Raw genomic sequence first — 17,189 nt, 5'->3', positions numbered from 1 at the left:
TATTGTGAGGGGCTAGTTGCCCTGACAGTGATACCCTGGTACATAGGGAGGCAGGGAGCCCCTCCCACTCCACAGCCACACTAGTTATAGCGTGGGTGTCTCCCCTCGAGGTGGAATTTATACCTTTCTATCTAGGATAGGCCTGCTGTTAGATCTGTTCTCAGCATTCTGGCTGCCTCTAGCTGTTGTCACCAGTGACTTCCAGCCATGACTCCCCCTGCAAATTAAGGCAGACTGCTTTTGTTTGGAGAAGGACTACAGGTAGCAGGTGTTAGATCCCAAGCAGCTCAGGACAGCACTGCCAACATTTCACATTAACAGCTCAACTCTGTTGCCAGGAGAGAGGCTAACTCTGCACTCATCCCGCCACTGTGTGAATAGTAATCACTGCAGTGTCAGTTCATAAGGAGACCAGCTGGTTGAGTTACCCCCACAGCACAGAAAGCATCACTCCCACCCATTAAGAAGTCAGCACTGACCAGACTCAAGTCCATTTATGGGTTTATTTTACATGACACAGAAGGGCCAAGTCACATGACAGCACCAGCCATTGCACGGCTGCGGTTTTTGTATATGAAGCAGATGGTCAGAGTCACGGAGGCCAAACCAATAGCAGCCGCCACCAAGCTCAGCCCAAGCACCAGCCCAGGAGTCTCTTCTGCACCTGTAGGAAAGATCTGTGGTTAGAATGGGAACCAGGCACTTTTCCAGCTTTAGTGAAATCGCTGGGTGTTTGTATCCTATATAGGCAAGCCAGTTATTCCCTCTTTTGTAGCCAGGCATTTGATTTTTCCCTTCTTAAGTGTAGTGCTTAGCACTTCATGGACTTTCATCTTGAATTCTCCAGTCAGTTTTGAATTCTTATCCTGTACTCCAGAGCGCAAGCTGAGAGGGGTTGCACGGTGTCAGCCACATTTTAAGTACACTCAACTGTCTTATCTAAGAGATTCACAAAAATATTGACTAGTACCAGACCCAGGGACTGTCTGCTTAAATACACCCTCTCAGAGTCACAGCAGACCACTGATAGTTACTGAGTAATATCTTTCAACCAGTTGCATCTACATGCATTTCCTTAGTTTGCTTATGAGACTCATTGGACTGATCCAAGGCTGACTAAAAAAGTCTATACACACACCTGACATCTGCTTCCCCCACCTCCTGCACCACTAGGCCAGTAATTTCCTTTTTTGACAGTTATTGATCAAGAACAAATGTCAAACCAATTCATGCTGCCTACTCCCTATAACCCTATTGTCTTCTAGGCGCCTACCTGTAAGGTATGGCACAATCAGTTTGTAATAAAGTTAGGCTAACTAGTCCTATTTCCCAGGCCTTTGGTTCCCCTTTTTAAAGCTTGGTGCAAACGTAGTGCCTATCTAGTCCTTTGGGACCTCATCTCAGAGTGCATGGAGGACGAGTGATCACTAACGGTTCAGAGATGGTTTCAGCTAGTTCCATAGGATAGATATCAGGCCCTGCCAACTAGAATACAGCTCAATACTTTCTATCCTGTTCTTTACCTACTTTGGCTTGTGTTCCTTCCACCTTGTTAATAGTGGTGTTGAGTATCTGGTCACCGTAAACCTTTTTAATGGTGACTGAAGAAAAATAGGCACTAGACACCTCAGCCTTCTTGATGTCATCCCTTATTAGATCCCCTCCCCACTAAGGAAAGGGCAGCCCCTTTCCTTAGTCTCTTGCTCCTAATGTATTTGCAGAATGGCTTTTTGCCTTTTATGTCCCTTGGCAAGTGTAACTCATTTTTGTGCCTTAGTCTGATTTTGTCCCTACATGCTTGTGCTAGCATTTTGTACTCCTTAGCATTTTTAGGACATTAAAGAGCTCTTGATGGAGCCATAGTGACCTTACTCTACCTTTCCTTTAAATTGGGATAGTTTGCAGGTGTGCTTGTAATATTTCTCCTTGAGAAATTGCTAGCTCTTCTGAATTCCTTTTCCCCTTAAATTACCTTCCCTTGGGACCTTTCCCTACCTGTCTGTTAATCGGCTATTTTTGAAGTCCATTATCTTGATTTTACTGCTCTTGCCTTAGGCTTGTAAGAGATCATTGCAGGATCTCTTCCACCCCAATTGCCTTCCACCTTCTGATTTGTTACCAATGCCTCCCTGTTGGTCAGGATCAAGTCTCAGATGGCTCTCCTCAGTTACTGCCTCTACTCTCCAAAACAGAATGTAGTGTGAACTTGTTGGAAGAATTAGTTTTTGCTGTATTGGACAACCCAGATGTCTTAGAAAAGAAAGTCCCCCATTACCACCAGGTCTCCTGTTTTGATATTTCTATTATGTCCTAGAAATTCCTCATCCACTTCTTCCTGATTTGGAATCTACAATGGACCTGCACTCCGCCCCCCCCCCGGATATATTCTTTAGGCAGAGACATTAAACTGATCTAAGATCCAGGAGAGGACACAGAACACATGTACATCAAGAATAGACAAGGTATCCTTTTTTTAAATCCTGTCCTTCCTGAAGGAGCTATATCCATCTATAGCTACATTCCAGTCATGAGATTTCTCCCACCAAGCTGGGACATAAGCTAAACTTATGTACTTCTACCACCACTTTATTCCCCATACTCCTTGGATGTTGATCCACAAATCCAAGACATGATCAGATTCCCACCTTGTTAATCCTATGACCCTACTGTAATTTTCCATGTTCCCTCCTAAATCTAGCCCTCTGTTAAGGTCACTCTATTGGTTCTGTGGTATGTGTTTTGTCATAACTTCCTGGAGCAGGAGTCAGGCACTTCCTGTTAAACAAGCCACCCAGATTATAAATTAGTCTCAGCCACTTTAGTGCTTCAGCCCAGCTGGGGGTGGAGTCAGGAGTGGAGGATGGAGAACTTCCCTGGATTCTAGTTTGCTTCTTTTGGGTCCTCCCCACTGGTCTGACAGCCCATAGGTTTGTCCTGGCAAAGCCATTTACTCAGTGTTCCCTTGGGTTGCAGGGCTGAGCCTGGTGGTTGCAGGGAGTTTTCACTTTTCATAAAGGCCCAATGCCCTGAAGGTGCATGGATTACTACTATACAAGTTAAGTACCTGGTGATGCTGCCTTCCCTACTTCCATTTGATCTTCCACAAGATTCCTGGATCCCCAATAGGCATCAGTGATGAATAGGGGTCCTACCACAACATCAGCCTGAGCCTCCCTCAGTGAGGAGTCACCTGTATTGAGGTAAGAGATGTTACTACATGGGTGTTGCTTCGTTATCCACATTGTGATAAAGCCAAGCTGAAGGTCCCTGGGTTGTCTAGCAGAACCCCCTTTTTTATTGAGAGACCTAAACACCACACAGCCACCTATTAACTCTGATTATAGAGATCCTACCATGCCTGGAGGCCACGTCTCTCTGGAAGCGCCTCCCTGACCATCTGTCCAGAGGGTTCACTCTCCTGGACTGTCCAGCCAGCCCACAGTTCCCAGTCTCACAGCACCTGCAGATGTCTCGGGTGCCTTCCACTGGAGACCAGCTGGAACAGAACAGGAACAGTCATCTACAGTGAAGAGTTCTGTTCTAGGCTGCCTGTCACTCCCCTGATGGGGTTCTAGGCTACTCACATGTTGCCTGCTTTGTTGAAGGAACAAGCCTTGTTCAAGGGATCTGGGGCTTGCTCAGCTGCAGTGACTTTCAGATGACAGGTGATGTAGATCTGGAAGGGAAGTGGGAAGAGGGGTTAGGACCATCCCAGGGGACCCTAACAGCTGCTTAGCCTGGGGAAATCGACTTGGAGCAGAAATGTGGGCTCTCACCAAGTTCCTGGCATCTCCTGCAAACCTGAACACATCCACCATGAACTGCAGCGTGTCCTGCCTGGGCCTGGGGGATATGAAGGCCGAGGTGGTGTCATCTGATCTCCCATCCACCAGGCACCTACACACAAGAATCAAGGGTCAGTAAGAGTCCCTGATCAGTTTGTTTTAGTCTAGAAAGGGCTCCCAGCTCTTACCCATTGAAGTCAATGACAGCATAGCGGGGAGAGGAGTCCCTGTCTGGGCTCAGGGTGGCCACACAGCTGTCCACAAAGAGCCTCAGAGCCACATGGTTCCCAGTGTGGACATCAGCTTGGATATGCATGACATCCCCCAGCTGGAATCCATTGGAGGGTCTCTCAGCACTCCAGTCATCTGCAAGGCAAGTTCACAGTGAGCAGGACAGACAGGCAGGCAGGGCTGGGCTCCCCTGAAGGCTCCTCCCACCTACCATTCATCAGGTGCAGGGAGAAATCCAGCCTCTCCTCAGCAGACAGGGTGGAGCTGAAGGGAACCCATGTTGGCTTGATGGCTTTACTGCTCACATTGTCCTTCCTGGGAGGAGGAGCAAACCTCAGTCACTGAGCCAGATTCCAGAAGGGGAGAGAGGGGATCTGAGCATCTCAGACTCTCACCTGGGGTAGTGACACTCAATGGGAATCACAGCTGGATTGGTTCTCAGGATCACTGGGTTGCTGGCAGGGGTGGGGTTATAGTTCAGGCTTGTGCTGTAAACCAGGGAGTCTGGGGTCATCTGGGAAGCAGCAGACATGGAAGGGTTAACACTAGTACACAGAGCATTTGTAAAGTCATTCAGATGAGCCCAAGAACAAGCCTCAGCCAGATGGAAAACTTGAGCTCAAGTTTTCCAACCAGTGCCCAGTCAACTGGCAACTGCCTTTGGAAGGACTGGACACTAGAAGCAGGGGATTTCAGAGCTCAGTCTGCTAGAGCAGCCATCGGAAGATGAGCACCACAGTAGTGCCATTTTACACAACTCTGCTCACTGTTTTCCTCTGTGCAGGTTGTGAAGGAATCTCAGACAGTAAAACCCCCAGGGTTAATCTGTTAGCTGCCTTGAGGTGAATTTTGACCAGGGATTAAGGAAGCCAGTAGTCTGTCCCTTTCCCTCCTACAGACTATGCAGAGCTCAGGCTAACACCAATCAGTTTATTCAGTTGCAGGCTCCGGTCTGTGGAGTCTGCAGACAGACTTTGGACGTGGGGGTCTAGAAGTAAAGTCTGTCTGAGCCACAAGAGCACCCTCTTCAGGCTCCACTTGTGAGCCTGCTCCAGGAGCTGAGCAAGGCAGAATTCTTTGCCTGGCGCATGAGACTGGAAGCTAAGAAGAAGCACCCAGGAAAAACCAGGGAGCTTATCAATAACATGGACAAAATCCCACCCACTGTTCTCTCCTGCTGCCCCATTTTTACCCCATCAGACAAGGCAGGGGCAGTGATGCTAGGGATCAGTAGGGGCTCCTGACTTGCATAAATCCTTACCTGCAAGGTGCTGCCACATTCATGGAGCCCAGCTACAAAGATCACTGTGTTCTCTGCATCATTAAGGGACACGTACCGGCAGGCAGCTGGGCCAAGGCTCAGGTCAGCAGCTTTGATCAGTCTCCCCATCCCAAACAGATCCCTGTGCACAGTGATCACCATCTGAGCCTCCTCACACTGCACCATGACAGGCTGCAGCACGGACACAGCCCTGAGCTGGGAAGTATCAGCCCGAGCCCAGGGGTAGGGCTGGGCAAGAGAGAGAACATGGGCTTGTCGTTGAGGGGGCTCAGCCCTGGGGGTGGGTCTCCAGATGGCAGAGTCAATCCTAGAGAAATCCCAGGGATTGTAACAGGTCACCCCACTGACCACCCAGCACAGAAGAACAAAGCACAGGTTGTTTCTGTACCCCATCTTGCCTGCTTGCAGCAAATCCAGTATGGAGGGAAACTGCTGCTCTGGGGCTTTATACCGTGACTCAGAGCCAGGTGACAGCTGTCCCAGGTAATTAACACCCTCCCCTAATCTGCAGGTAACCGGGGCCCAATCATGCCCAGTGCCCACGCCCTGAACCAGGGAAATAGGAGGGCCAATGGGAATCAGCTCCACCTGTTGGTCAGTACATCAGCTGCAGTTTGGAAAATTCCTGCCCTGTTTCGTTCAATGGAAGGCTAAGGGTGGGCTCCACCACAAAGGGACCCAGGCCCCTCAATCCCCAATTTAGGCCTGTAAATCCTGGGTTTGGCTCCACTGTGATCCACAAATCACACAGCGGCAAAGAGTCCTGAGGCACCTTATAGACTAACAGAGGTATTGGAGCATAAGCTTCCGTGGGTGAATACCCTCTTCATCAGACCCACCCACTCCCCTCTGATACAAACCATATAGCGAACTCTGTAGGTGCCCAAATTCAGCAGCACCGAAGTTTTTACACTATAAAGGTCCCTGGTGCCCGTGTCTCAGCCTCTGGGCCCATGCCCAGCTGCCTCCCTCTGGGAGTCTGGGCACCTGTCTCCCACCTAAGGCCAGAGCTGTCCATGAGCTAGGGGAAGTTAGGCATTTAGTTGCCTATGTCTTATGTGGAGCCCAATTCACTAGCTGTGCTGCTTGCCCATGTTGACCCCGTTCACAATTGCACTGGAGCAGGACGCGGTGTCCTCCTCGGATCTTTTAGCCCAGCGGTTAGAGCATTCACCTGGAATGTGGGAGACCCAGGTTTCATTCCCCCTCTCTGCTGAGGGGAGAGAAAGGACGTGAACAGGGGTCTCCCATCTCTCAGAAGAATGCTTGAACCACTGAGCTAGGGGACATTCTGATGTTGGGCTTCCTCCTACTCTCCCATTCAAGCTGTTCTGTTGTGGATAAATGATGAAAGAGGGACCAGACCCCAGTGCTTCCACCTCCCACCGGGCTACAGCCGCATTCCTTCTCTCAGTCTGGCCCATCAAGTGCTCCACTGTGGATAAGTGTGAAACTAAAATCTGTTCAAGGGGAAATTTGTGTCCTCTCTAATATCCGCATAACTCGTCAGATGAGTTCCAGAACTGGTGTTCTCCTTCCAGGGTTGGGGTGGAGTTTGTTGGGTTGAATTGTTTTCCCCAACGTGTACCCACATCTGCCCCCATATCTCCCCTCCCCAGAATGGCTTGTTTCTCAAAGCGAAGAGAGGGCCTGTCCTGGAGGGAGGATCCATGTGAAACTGAGATTCCTGGGATAGGGACTGTGACACTTCTCAGGGCAGCCAGGGCTGTGCGGCAACCTAGTTGCCACCAGCCTCCTGTATGAAGGAGCCTTGCCTGTGCCAGCTGGGTTTTAGCTCCCCAATGCAACCAGCCCATCAGCGCCTCAAGCATTCTTCTCTGGGATAGCCCAGCCCTGTGTTTTGCCTGGCAGGATAACAATTAATGCGCCCCAGGCTTCAAGTCCCTTCAAAGTGGGCCCCTCTGTGGTTCAACCCCAATCACTGGATACCCAGAGAAATCCCAGATGCTCTGTTTCCAAAGGAACAGCGCATCCTCATTCACCAGTTTGGCATTAGCTCAGTTCTCTTGTATCACACACAGCACTTCAGCTCTAATCTAAAGTAAAAGGAGATTTATCCTCCAATCTGGAAAGCGTCTCACCCAAGTTCCCTTCAGCATTTGCAGCCAAGCCTGGCTGAAACCCCTTATTCATGATGCCAACTCGCTGTTAGTTTACTTCCTAGGCACCTGATGTTAGGATGTCTTTTTGCCCCTCAAATATTCCAGCAGGCACCTTTGATGTTTATCAGTAGATAGGGTTCCCCCTCCAATATTGACTTCTTCCTGTTAGTTTCTGTCTGAAGTCTCTGCCAGCTCCTCATTGGCATTTGTCTTAGACATTGCATGACATACAACACACAATGGTCCACCATGAAGAAAAGCATCGCCCACCCCTCCTGTCTGCAGGATTTTGTCTCAAGACCCACTACCTTTGAGAGGCCTGCTTCATCTACAAGGCCTACAGAACCTCATTTTCAGTGCTCCTTGCATACTTCCCATACCTACATCTCACAATGGTTATGATGACCTGTGTGACTCGGGTTTTCATTAGAGACCTTACATGTCATTCTTCTGGTGAACCCAGAGAGTCCCTGTGCCTCCCAGTACCCTCTGCCAAATACGTATTTGTTCCTGCAGTGCTAATAACAGATTAAGGCTTCATAGCCCTATTCCAGGGCAAGGCAGCTCTCATGCTCTGGCATCTTAGAGCTAAGCTAACTGAGAAGTTACATCATGTTCTCCCTGGGTAAGCTAGAAATAAAACCTAGGTCTCTCCAGATGACCCCAGTCACAGCCGTGCTGCTGTCTGAAATGAATGCATGGAGTGAATGCAGTCGGTTACATTCCCTGTGCTAAGCACGAGACCACAGTCTCCTTCCAGAGCTGGGTCAAGAACCCAGGAATCCTGATTCTCTGCCAAGCAGCTGTGAAGCCCACTGACAGAAAGGTTAGGTCAAGGAGCAGAGGACTGTGTCCAAACCAGGTGAGTCCCAGGGGTGTAATTTTGGCACCACATGATGGAATTGCTCTTTTCCCAGTTTAGTGAAGGTTGTAGTGAAATTTCTATTTAAAAATCAGATTTTGGCATCCCCTCTTCAAGGCACGCGAGAAAGCCAGAAAACTGGCAGGTCAGGGCCTGACAGCTCTACCAGCTGCAGTACCTCCAGGCATTGAATCCACACCCCTCATGCAGCACCAACTCCTCTTAGTTTGGGAACTGGCCACTAATTTTGGCTTAGCAGCACTGAACCTTAGAGTCTCCTCTGTGAAATGAGGACAGGAATGATTCCTGCTCTTTGTTTCGATACAGCCAACAATATTTGGGAGGGAGGGAAACAAGCTGAGTGCAGAGAAAGGAGGGGGATTTGAAGGATGTCAGGGTCTTGGAGCTTCCCAACTAGAGGACCCATATTTTAGAGGAAGGGCTGGAGTTGTGCCAGAGGCAGGGGGAAATGTACCTCCGGCTTGAGGGCTGGATCTCAGCTAGTCAGAGGGGACAAGAACAGAGGGACTTTGGGAATATGGGCTGAAAAGCATTGAGAGCCATGGTCTGATGGTTGAGACACCACCTTGGCATGCAAGAGACCAAGGTTAAATTCCACATTGTGCCAAAGCCTTCCTGGGCAACCTCACTTAATAACCCTGTCTTTTCCCCCCTTGTATGAAAGGTGGTCAGCATTCCCCTACCTCCCAGGGCATTGGGGGAGTCATTGGACACTGTAGATGAGGCGCTCTGACCTTAGACAGTCCCTGTCAGGACCTTACTCGCTCAGAGTCCCTTCCACTTGCAGGTGCACAGCAAGCCTCCAAGGGCCCCTGCTCAGAGAGCTGCATGTGTTGGAGGAAAGAGGCTGCTCCTGCCCCACTGCAGCATCACACGGGAGAGGGTGAATAACCACTCCGGCAGAGAGCTTGTTCTGGGAACATACACGCTGCTGCTCCCTTTGCTCTCCTCTGGCCTGCTGAGGAGGTTTATTTGTGCAACCCTGGTCTTGGATCTGCTCCCCACACAGCTAAAGGGCAGATGTTGAAGAAGTGACATCCTGTCCTAGAGCAGGGTTGGCTGTGTTGTCTCTACCACGGTAGAGACCTAGATAGAGCCCTTTACACTTGGGTTTGAGTAGAGGCTGCATGATCATTGTTGTACAGGCCTCATTCCACTGCAGGTAAGGGCACAGAAACTGGAAGGTTTTTTTTAAGACACTTTCTGCCTAGGCCTGGTGGTAAGAGAACAGGGCTAGCCTGCAGAACTAACTAGCCTGAGCCTAAAGAGTTCACCCCAGCCATGATTTCAGTCCATGGTGAGAGCAATTTGTCTAAAGTGCCCCGATCCTTCTCTCTAAGGTGAGTAGTTACCCTAGAGCAGCAGTTCTTAAACTGCAGGTTAGGATCCCAAAGTGGGTCACCACCCCATTTTAATGGGTTTGCCAAGGCTGTGTTAGACTGGCTCAAACTAAAGTTGCCAACTGAGCCCCAGTGCCCAGGGCCAAAGCACAAGGGCTTCAGCCCTGTTTGGCAGATCTCAGTCTTTTGCCCTAGGCAGTGGGGCTCAGGTTACAGCCCCTGCTCCCCAGGGTAAGCCCTGGGGGTTTGACCCTCTGGACCAGGGCAGTAGTTGGACAACGGGGATTACAGTGCAATGAAGTTTAAAAACCCTTGCCCTAGAGCATCACCTAAAGCCAGTCATGGAGTCAGTAGGAACTCCCTCATGGCATCTGTTTCACTTAGAGGGCACAGTGGCTGGGGGATTTGTGTTCTCTCTACTGCAAGAGCCCTGTAATGGTTACAGGTGCCAGATGGACAGTTCAGGTGGAGGGAAATCCCCCTGCCATTTGCCTCTGGGAACCTGAAGGCAGCAATCTCTGCTTTCTTCACCCTCACATGATCTCTCCCCATGCAGCCCCGTGGGTGTGTCCATAATGTGGTTGGTGCATCAACCACACCATTTCCTTCCCCACAGAAGGGAAGGCATCTCCCTTGCCCATTAATACGTCACAGACCAGAATCAGGTCATTGGGGTTTATTTACATTAGACAGAAGGTAAAAAGGCCTGTGACTGCTCAGGCACTGGAATGGCTGCATCTTCTGTATACGAGTATCCCCAGCGTAATAAAGGCCAGTGCAATGGCAGCTGCCACTGAGATCAGACCAGCTGTAGAAGAGAATCCTACAAGAGGAAGGACACATGGTTAAAACTGCAGCTAGTTGCTTCTCCAGCAACCTCTCCTCTCCAAAAATCTACCAGGGACTCGCTGGGTACATGAGTCAAGGCCACAGTTAATAAAATGGGGGATTTTTTCTTTGAGCTGTATTGTAGGGCTGTGTTTTTTGAAGTCTTTTATAGCCATACATATTGGAGTTTGTCTACTAGAAGTGGCTGGAGCAGGAGATCAGCACCTCTTTATAAATCCCACTGGATAATAGGTTGCAGGTCTCAGGTCACACAACTGGTGTCCCAGCAGATAAGCCCAGGCTACAGTGGCCGACAGTCCTATGTTTGACTGGCTCTGGTTGGACCCTCTCAACAAGGAGCCCTTCTTGAGTCTTGTTGACTCATTATTAACACTCCCTCCTTGGACTAAGGGATTCTTACAACTGACTTTGTAAAACTCATTTCTTCCATCTTTTAGTGCATCTTTTCCCAGCAAACCCAATGTAGATTAGTAGTGACAATAGAGGCACCATGAGACTTGTTCATTAGAACTAGTTACCCTCTGATGCTGCCTTCTCTGCTTCCATTTGAGCAACTGAGAGATCCCTTGATCCTTGATCAGTATCCAAGATGATCATGGGTCCTACCACAACATCAGCCTCAGCTTCCCTCACCAAGGGCTCACCTGTATTGGGAGAGAAGCACTACTAGAAAACCAATCCATCCCATTTTGGGTGGAAGATCCCCCAGGAACAGTCTGCTGGAGTAAGCCAGACATCTTCCCAGGTGAAGTGGGCACAGAACCTACCATGCCTGGAGGCCACATCTCTCTGGAAGCGCCTCCCTGACCATCTGTCCAGAGGGCTGCCTCTCCCAGACTGTCCTCCAAGGAATGCGCAGTTCCCAGTCTCACAGCACCTGCAGATGTCTCGGATGCCTTCCACTGGAGACCAGCTGGAACAGAACAGGAACAGTCATCTACAGTGAAGAGTTCTGTTCTAGGCTGCCTGTCACTCCCCTGATGGGGTTCTAGGCTACTCACATGTTGCCTGCTTTGTTGAAGGAACAAGCCTTGTTCAAGGGATCTGGGGCTTGCTCAGCTGCAGTGACTTTCAGATGACAGGTGATGTAGATCTGGAAGGGAAGTGGGAAGAGGGGTTAGGACCATCCCAGGGGACCCTAACAGCTGCTTAGCCTGGGGAAATCGACTTGGAGCAGAAATGTGGGCTCTCACCAAGTTCCTGGCATCTCCTGCAAACCTGAACACATCCACCATGAACTGCAGCGTGTCCTGCCTGGGCCTGGGGGATATGAAGGCCGAGGTGGTGTCATCTGATCTCCCATCCACCAGGCACCTACACACAAGAATCAAGGGTCAGTAAGAGTCCCTGATCAGTCTTGTTTTAGTCTAGAAAGGGCTCCCAGCTCTTACCCATTGAAGTCAATGACAGCATAGCGGGGAGAGGAGTCCCTGTCTGGGCTCAGGGTGGCCACACAGCTGTCCACAAAGAGCCTCAAAGCCACATGGTTCCCAGTGTGGACATCAGCTTGGATATGCATGACCTCCCCCAGCTGGAATCCATTGGAGGGTCTCTCAGCACTCCAGTCATCTGCAAGGCAAGTTCACATTGAGCAGGACAGACAGGCAGGCAGGGCTGGGCTCCCCTGAAGGCTCCTCCCACCTACCATTCATCAGGTGCAGGGAGAAATCCAGCCTCTCCTCAGCAGACAGGGTGGAGCTGAAGGGAACCCATGTTGGCTTGATGGCTTTACTGCTCACATTGTCCTTCCTGGGAGGAGGAGCAAACCTCAGTCACTGAGCCAGATTCCAGAAGGGGAGAGAGGGGATCTGAGCATCTCAGACTCTCACCTGGGGTAGTGACACTCAATGGGAATCACAGCTGGATTGGTTCTCAGGATCACTGGGTTGCTGGCAGGGGTGGGGTTATAGTTCAGGCTTGTGCTGTAAGCCAGGGAGTCTGGGGTCATCTGGGAAGCAGCAGACATGGAAGGGTTAACACTAGTACACAGAGCATTTGTAAAGTCATTCAGATGAGCCCAAGAACAAGCCTCAGCCAGATGGAAAACTTGAGCTCAAGTTTTCCAACCAGTGCCCAGTCAACTGGCAACTGCCTTTGGAAGGACTGGACACTAGAAGCAGGGGATTTCAGAGCTCAGTCTGCTAGAGCAGCCATCGGAAGATGAGCACCACAGTAGTGCCATTTTACACAACTCTGCTCACTGTTTTCCTCTGTGCAGGTTGTGAAGGAATCTCAGACAGTAAAACCCCCAGGGTTAATCTGTTAGCTGCCTTGAGGTGAATTTTGACCAGGGATTAAGGAAGCCAGTAGTCTGTCCCTTTCCCTCCTACAGACTATGCAGAGCTCAGGCTAACACCAATCAGTTTATTCAGTTGCAGGCTCCGGTCTGTGGAGTCTGCAGACAGACTTTGGACGGGGGGGTCTAGAAGTAAAGTCTGTCTGAGCCACAAGAGCACCCTCTTCAGGCTCCACTTGTGAGCCTGCTCCAGGAGCTGAGCAAGGCAGAATTCTTTGCCTGGCGCATGAGACTGGAAGCTAAGAAGAAGCACCCAGGAAAAACCAGGGAGCTTATCAATAACATGGACAAAATCCCACCCACTGTTCTCTCCTGCTGCCCCATTTTTACCCCATCAGACAAGGCAGGGGCAGTGATGCTAGGGATCAGTAGGGGCTCCTGACTTGCATAAATCCTTACCTGCAAGGTGCTGCCACATTCATGGAGCCCAGCTACAAAGATCACTGTGTTCTCTGCATCATTAAGGGACACGTACCGGCAGGCAGCTGGGCCAAGGCTCAGGTCAGCAGCTTTGATCAGTCTCCCCATCCCAAACAGATCCCTGTGCACAGTGATCACCATCTGAGCCTCCTCACACTGCACCATGACAGGCTGCAGCACGGACACAGCCCTGAGCTGGGAAGTATCAGCCCGAGCCCAGGGGTAGGGCTGGGCAAGAGAGAGAACATGGGCTTGTCGTTGAGGGGGCTCAGCCCTGGGGGTGGGTCTCCAGATGGCAGAGTCAATCCTAGAGAAATCCCAGGGATTGTAACAGGTCACCCCACTGACCACCCAGCACAGAAGAACAAAGCACAGGTTGTTTCTGTACCCCATCTTGCCTGCTTGCAGCAAATCCAGTATGGAGGGAAACTGCTGCTCTGGGGCTTTATACCGTGACTCAGAGCCAGGTGACAGCTGTCCCAGGTAATTAACACCCTCCCCTAATCTGCAGGTAACCGGGGCCCAATCATGCCCAGTGCCCACGCCCTGAACCAGGGAAATAGGAGGGCCAATGGGAATCAGCTCCACCTGTTGGTCAGTACATCAGCTGCAGTTTGGAAAATTCCTGCCCTGTTTCGTTCAATGGAAGGCTAAGGGTGGGCTCCACCACAAAGGGACCCAGGCCCCTCAATCCCCAATTTAGGCCTGTAAATCCTGGGTTTGGCTCCACTGTGATCCACAAATCACACAGCGGCAAAGAGTCCTGAGGCACCTTATAGACTAACAGAGGTATTGGAGCATAAGCTTTCGTGGGTGAATACCCTCTTCATCAGACCCACCCACTCCCCTCTGATACAAACCATATAGCGAACTCTGTAGGTGCCCAAATTCAGCAGCACCGAAGTTTTTACACTATAAAGGTCCCTGGTGCCCGTGTCTCAGCCTCTGGGCCCATGCCCAGCTGCCTCCCTCTGGGAGTCTGGGCACCTGTCTCCCACCTAAGGCCAGAGCTGTCCATGAGCTAGGGGAAGTTAGGCATTTAGTTGCCTATGTCTTATGTGGAGCCCAATTCACTAGCTGTGCTGCTTGCCCATGTTGACCCCGTTCACAATTGCACTGGAGCAGGACGCGGTGTCCTCCTCGGATCTTTTAGCCCAGCGGTTAGAGCATTCACCTGGAATGTGGGAGACCCAGGTTTCATTCCCCCTCTCTGCTGAGGGGAGAGAAAGGACGTGAACAGGGGTCTCCCATCTCTCAGAAGAATGCTTGAACCACTGAGCTAGGGGACATTCTGATGTTGGGCTTCCTCCTACTCTCCCATTCAAGCTGTTCTGTTGTGGATAAATGATGAAAGAGGGACCAGACCCCAGTGCTTCCACCTCCCACCGGGCTACAGCCGCATTCCTTCTCTCAGTCTGGCCCATCAAGTGCTCCACTGTGGATAAGTGTGAAACTAAAATCTGTTCAAGGGGAAATTTGTGTCCTCTCTAATATCCGCATAACTCGTCAGATGAGTTCCAGAACTGGTGTTCTCCTTCCAGGGTTGGGGTGGAGTTTGGTGGGTTGAATTGTTTTCCCCAACGTGTACCCACATCTGCCCCCATATCTCCCCTCCCCAGAATGGCTTGTTTCTCAAAGCGAAGAGAGGGCCTGTCCTGGAGGGAGGATCCATGTGAAACTGAGATTCCTGGGATAGGGACTGTGACACTTCTCAGGGCAGCCAGGGCTGTGCGGCAACCTAGTTGCCACCAGCCTCCTGTATGAAGGAGCCTTGCCTGTGCCAGCTGGGTTTTAGCTCCCCAATGCAACCAGCCCATCAGCGCCTCAAGCATTCTTCTCTGGGATAGCCCAGCCCTGTGTTTTGCCTGGCAGGATAACAATTAATGCGCCCCAGGCTTCAAGTCCCTTCAAAGTGGGCCCCTCTGTGGTTCAACCCCAATCACTGGATACCCAGAGAAATCCCAGATGCTCTGTTTCCAAAGGAACAGCGCATCCTCATTCACCAGTTTGGCATTAGCTCAGTTCTCTTGTATCACACACAGCACTTCAGCTCTAATCTAAAGTAAAAGGAGATTTATCCTCCAATCTGGAAAGCGTCTCACCCAAGTTCCCTTCAGCATTTGCAGCCAAGCCTGGCTGAAACCCCTTATTCATGATGCCAACTCGCTGTTAGTTTACTTCCTAGGCACCTGATGTTAGGATGTCTTTTTGCCCCTCAAATATTCCAGCAGGCACCTTTGATGTTTATCAGTAGATAGGGTTCCCCCTCCAATATTGACTTCTTCCTGTTAGTTTCTGTCTGAAGTCTCTGCCAGCTCCTCATTGGCATTTGTCTTAGACATTGCATGACATACAACACACAATGGTCCACCATGAAGAAAAGCATCGCCCACCCCTCCTGTCTGCAGGATTTTGTCTCAAGACCCACTACCTTTGAGAGGCCTGCTTCATCTACAAGGCCTACAGAACCTCATTTTCAGTGCTCCTTGCATACTTCCCATACCTACATCTCACAATGGTTATGATGACCTGTGTGACTCGGGTTTTCATTAGAGACCTTACATGTCATTCTTCTGGTGAACCCAGAGAGTCCCTGTGCCTCCCAGTACCCTCTGCCAAATACGTATTTGTTCCTGCAGTGCTAATAACAGATTAAGGCTTCATAGCCCTATTCCAGGGCAAGGCAGCTCTCATGCTCTGGCATCTTAGAGCTAAGCTAACTGAGAAGTTACATCATGTTCTCCCTGGGTAAGCTAGAAATAAAACCTAGGTCTCTCCAGATGACCCCAGTCACAGCCGTGCTGCTGTCTGAAATGAATGCATGGAGTGAATGCAGTCGGTTACATTCCCTGTGCTAAGCACGAGACCACAGTCTCCTTCCAGAGCTGGGTCAAGAACCCAGGAATCCTGATTCTCTGCCAAGCAGCTGTGAAGCCCACTGACAGAAAGGTTAGGTCAAGGAGCAGAGGACTGTGTCCAAACCAGGTGAGTCCCAGGGGTGTAATTTTGGCACCACATGATGGAATTGCTCTTTTCCCAGTTTAGTGAAGGTTGTAGTGAAATTTCTATTTAAAAATCAGATTTTGGCATCCCCTCTTCAAGGCACGCGAGAAAGCCAGAAAACTGGCAGGTCAGGGCCTGACAGCTCTACCAGCTGCAGTACCTCCAGGCATTGAATCCACACCCCTCATGCAGCACCAACTCCTCTTAGTTTGGGAACTGGCCACTAATTTTGGCTTAGCAGCACTGAACCTTAGAGTCTCCTCTGTGAAATGAGGACAGGAATGATTCCTGCTCTTTGTTTCGATACAGCCAACAATATTTGGGAGGGAGGGAAACAAGCTGAGTGCAGAGAAAGGAGGGGGATTTGAAGGATGTCAGGGTCTTGGAGCTTCCCAACTAGAGGACCCATATTTTAGAGGAAGGGCTGGAGTTGTGCCAGAGGCAGGGGGAAATGTACCTCCGGCTTGAGGGCTGGATCTCAGCTAGTCAGAGGGGACAAGAACAGAGGGACTTTGGGAATATGGGCTGAAAAGCATTGAGAGCCATGGTCTGATGGTTGAGACACCACCTTGGCATGCAAGAGACCAAGGTTAAATTCCACATTGTGCCAAAGCCTTCCTGGGCAACCTCACTTAATAACCCTGTCTTTTCCCCCCTTGTATGAAAGGTGGTCAGCATTCCCCTACCTCCCAGGGCATTGGGGGAGTCATTGGACACTGTAGATGAGGCGCTCTGACCTTAGACAGTCCCTGTCAGGACCTTACTCGCTCAGAGTCCCTTCCACTTGCAGGTGCACAGCAAGCCTCCAAGGGCCCCTGCTCAGAGAGCTGCATGTGTTGGAGGAAAGAGGCTGCTCCTGCCCCACTGCAGCATCACACGGGAGAGGGTGAATAACCACTCCGGCAGAGAGCTTGTTCTGGGAACATACACGCTGCTGCTCCCTTTGCTCTCCTCTGGCCTGCTGAGGAGGTTTATTT

The 17,189-nt window shown here is 50.5% G+C and overlaps 2 protein-coding genes across 2 annotated transcripts; both read right to left on the bottom strand.

The window, feature by feature from the left end:
• Positions 1-489: 489 nt before the first annotated feature.
• On the bottom strand, positions 490-5,788 carry LOC311527086 (zona pellucida sperm-binding protein 3-like). The gene is made up of 9 exons (XM_084640711.1): positions 5,278-5,788; positions 4,412-4,530; positions 4,228-4,331; positions 3,974-4,151; positions 3,777-3,897; positions 3,585-3,676; positions 3,354-3,496; positions 3,065-3,190; positions 490-664 (listed from the first exon to the last, which is right to left on the bottom strand). The coding sequence occupies exons 1-9, from the start codon at positions 5,689-5,691 to the stop codon at positions 531-533; spliced, it is 1,431 nt and encodes a 476-aa protein (XP_084496837.1). The 5' UTR covers positions 5,692-5,788; the 3' UTR covers positions 490-530.
• Positions 5,789-10,305: 4,517 nt separating this feature from the next.
• LOC311526902 (zona pellucida sperm-binding protein 3-like) lies at positions 10,306-13,374 on the bottom strand (the record flags this gene model as incomplete). The annotated part of the gene is made up of 9 exons (XM_084640369.1): positions 10,306-10,467; positions 11,012-11,137; positions 11,261-11,406; positions 11,495-11,586; positions 11,687-11,807; positions 11,885-12,062; positions 12,139-12,242; positions 12,323-12,441; positions 13,189-13,374. The coding sequence occupies 9 exons, from the start codon at positions 13,372-13,374 to the stop codon at positions 10,361-10,363; spliced, it is 1,179 nt and encodes a 392-aa protein (XP_084496495.1). The 3' UTR covers positions 10,306-10,360.
• Between the last annotated feature and the right edge of the window lie 3,815 nt (positions 13,375-17,189).

The sequence above is a fragment of the Lepidochelys olivacea genome (assembly GCF_965140295.1).
Source record: "Lepidochelys olivacea isolate rLepOli2 genome assembly, chromosome: 10".
NCBI classification, from domain to species: domain Eukaryota; kingdom Metazoa; phylum Chordata; order Testudines; family Cheloniidae; genus Lepidochelys; species Lepidochelys olivacea.
The sequence above is the reverse complement of the archived record's forward strand: the minus strand, read 5'-3'. Positions and strand labels throughout refer to the sequence as shown.

Bases quoted from the DNA above. Each gene is read 5' to 3' on its own strand.
- LOC311527086 (XM_084640711.1), bottom strand. From the start codon at position 5,691: ATGGGGTACAGAAACAACCTGTGCTTTGTTCTTCTGTGCTGGGTGGTC. The intron at 4,531-5,277 runs GTAAGGATTTAT...GCTGCTTCCCAG, and splicing joins AATGTGGCAGCACCTTGCAG to ATGACCCCAGACTCCCTGGT. The intron at 4,332-4,411 runs GTGAGAGTCTGA...TCCTCCTCCCAG, and splicing joins ATTGAGTGTCACTACCCCAG to GAAGGACAATGTGAGCAGTA.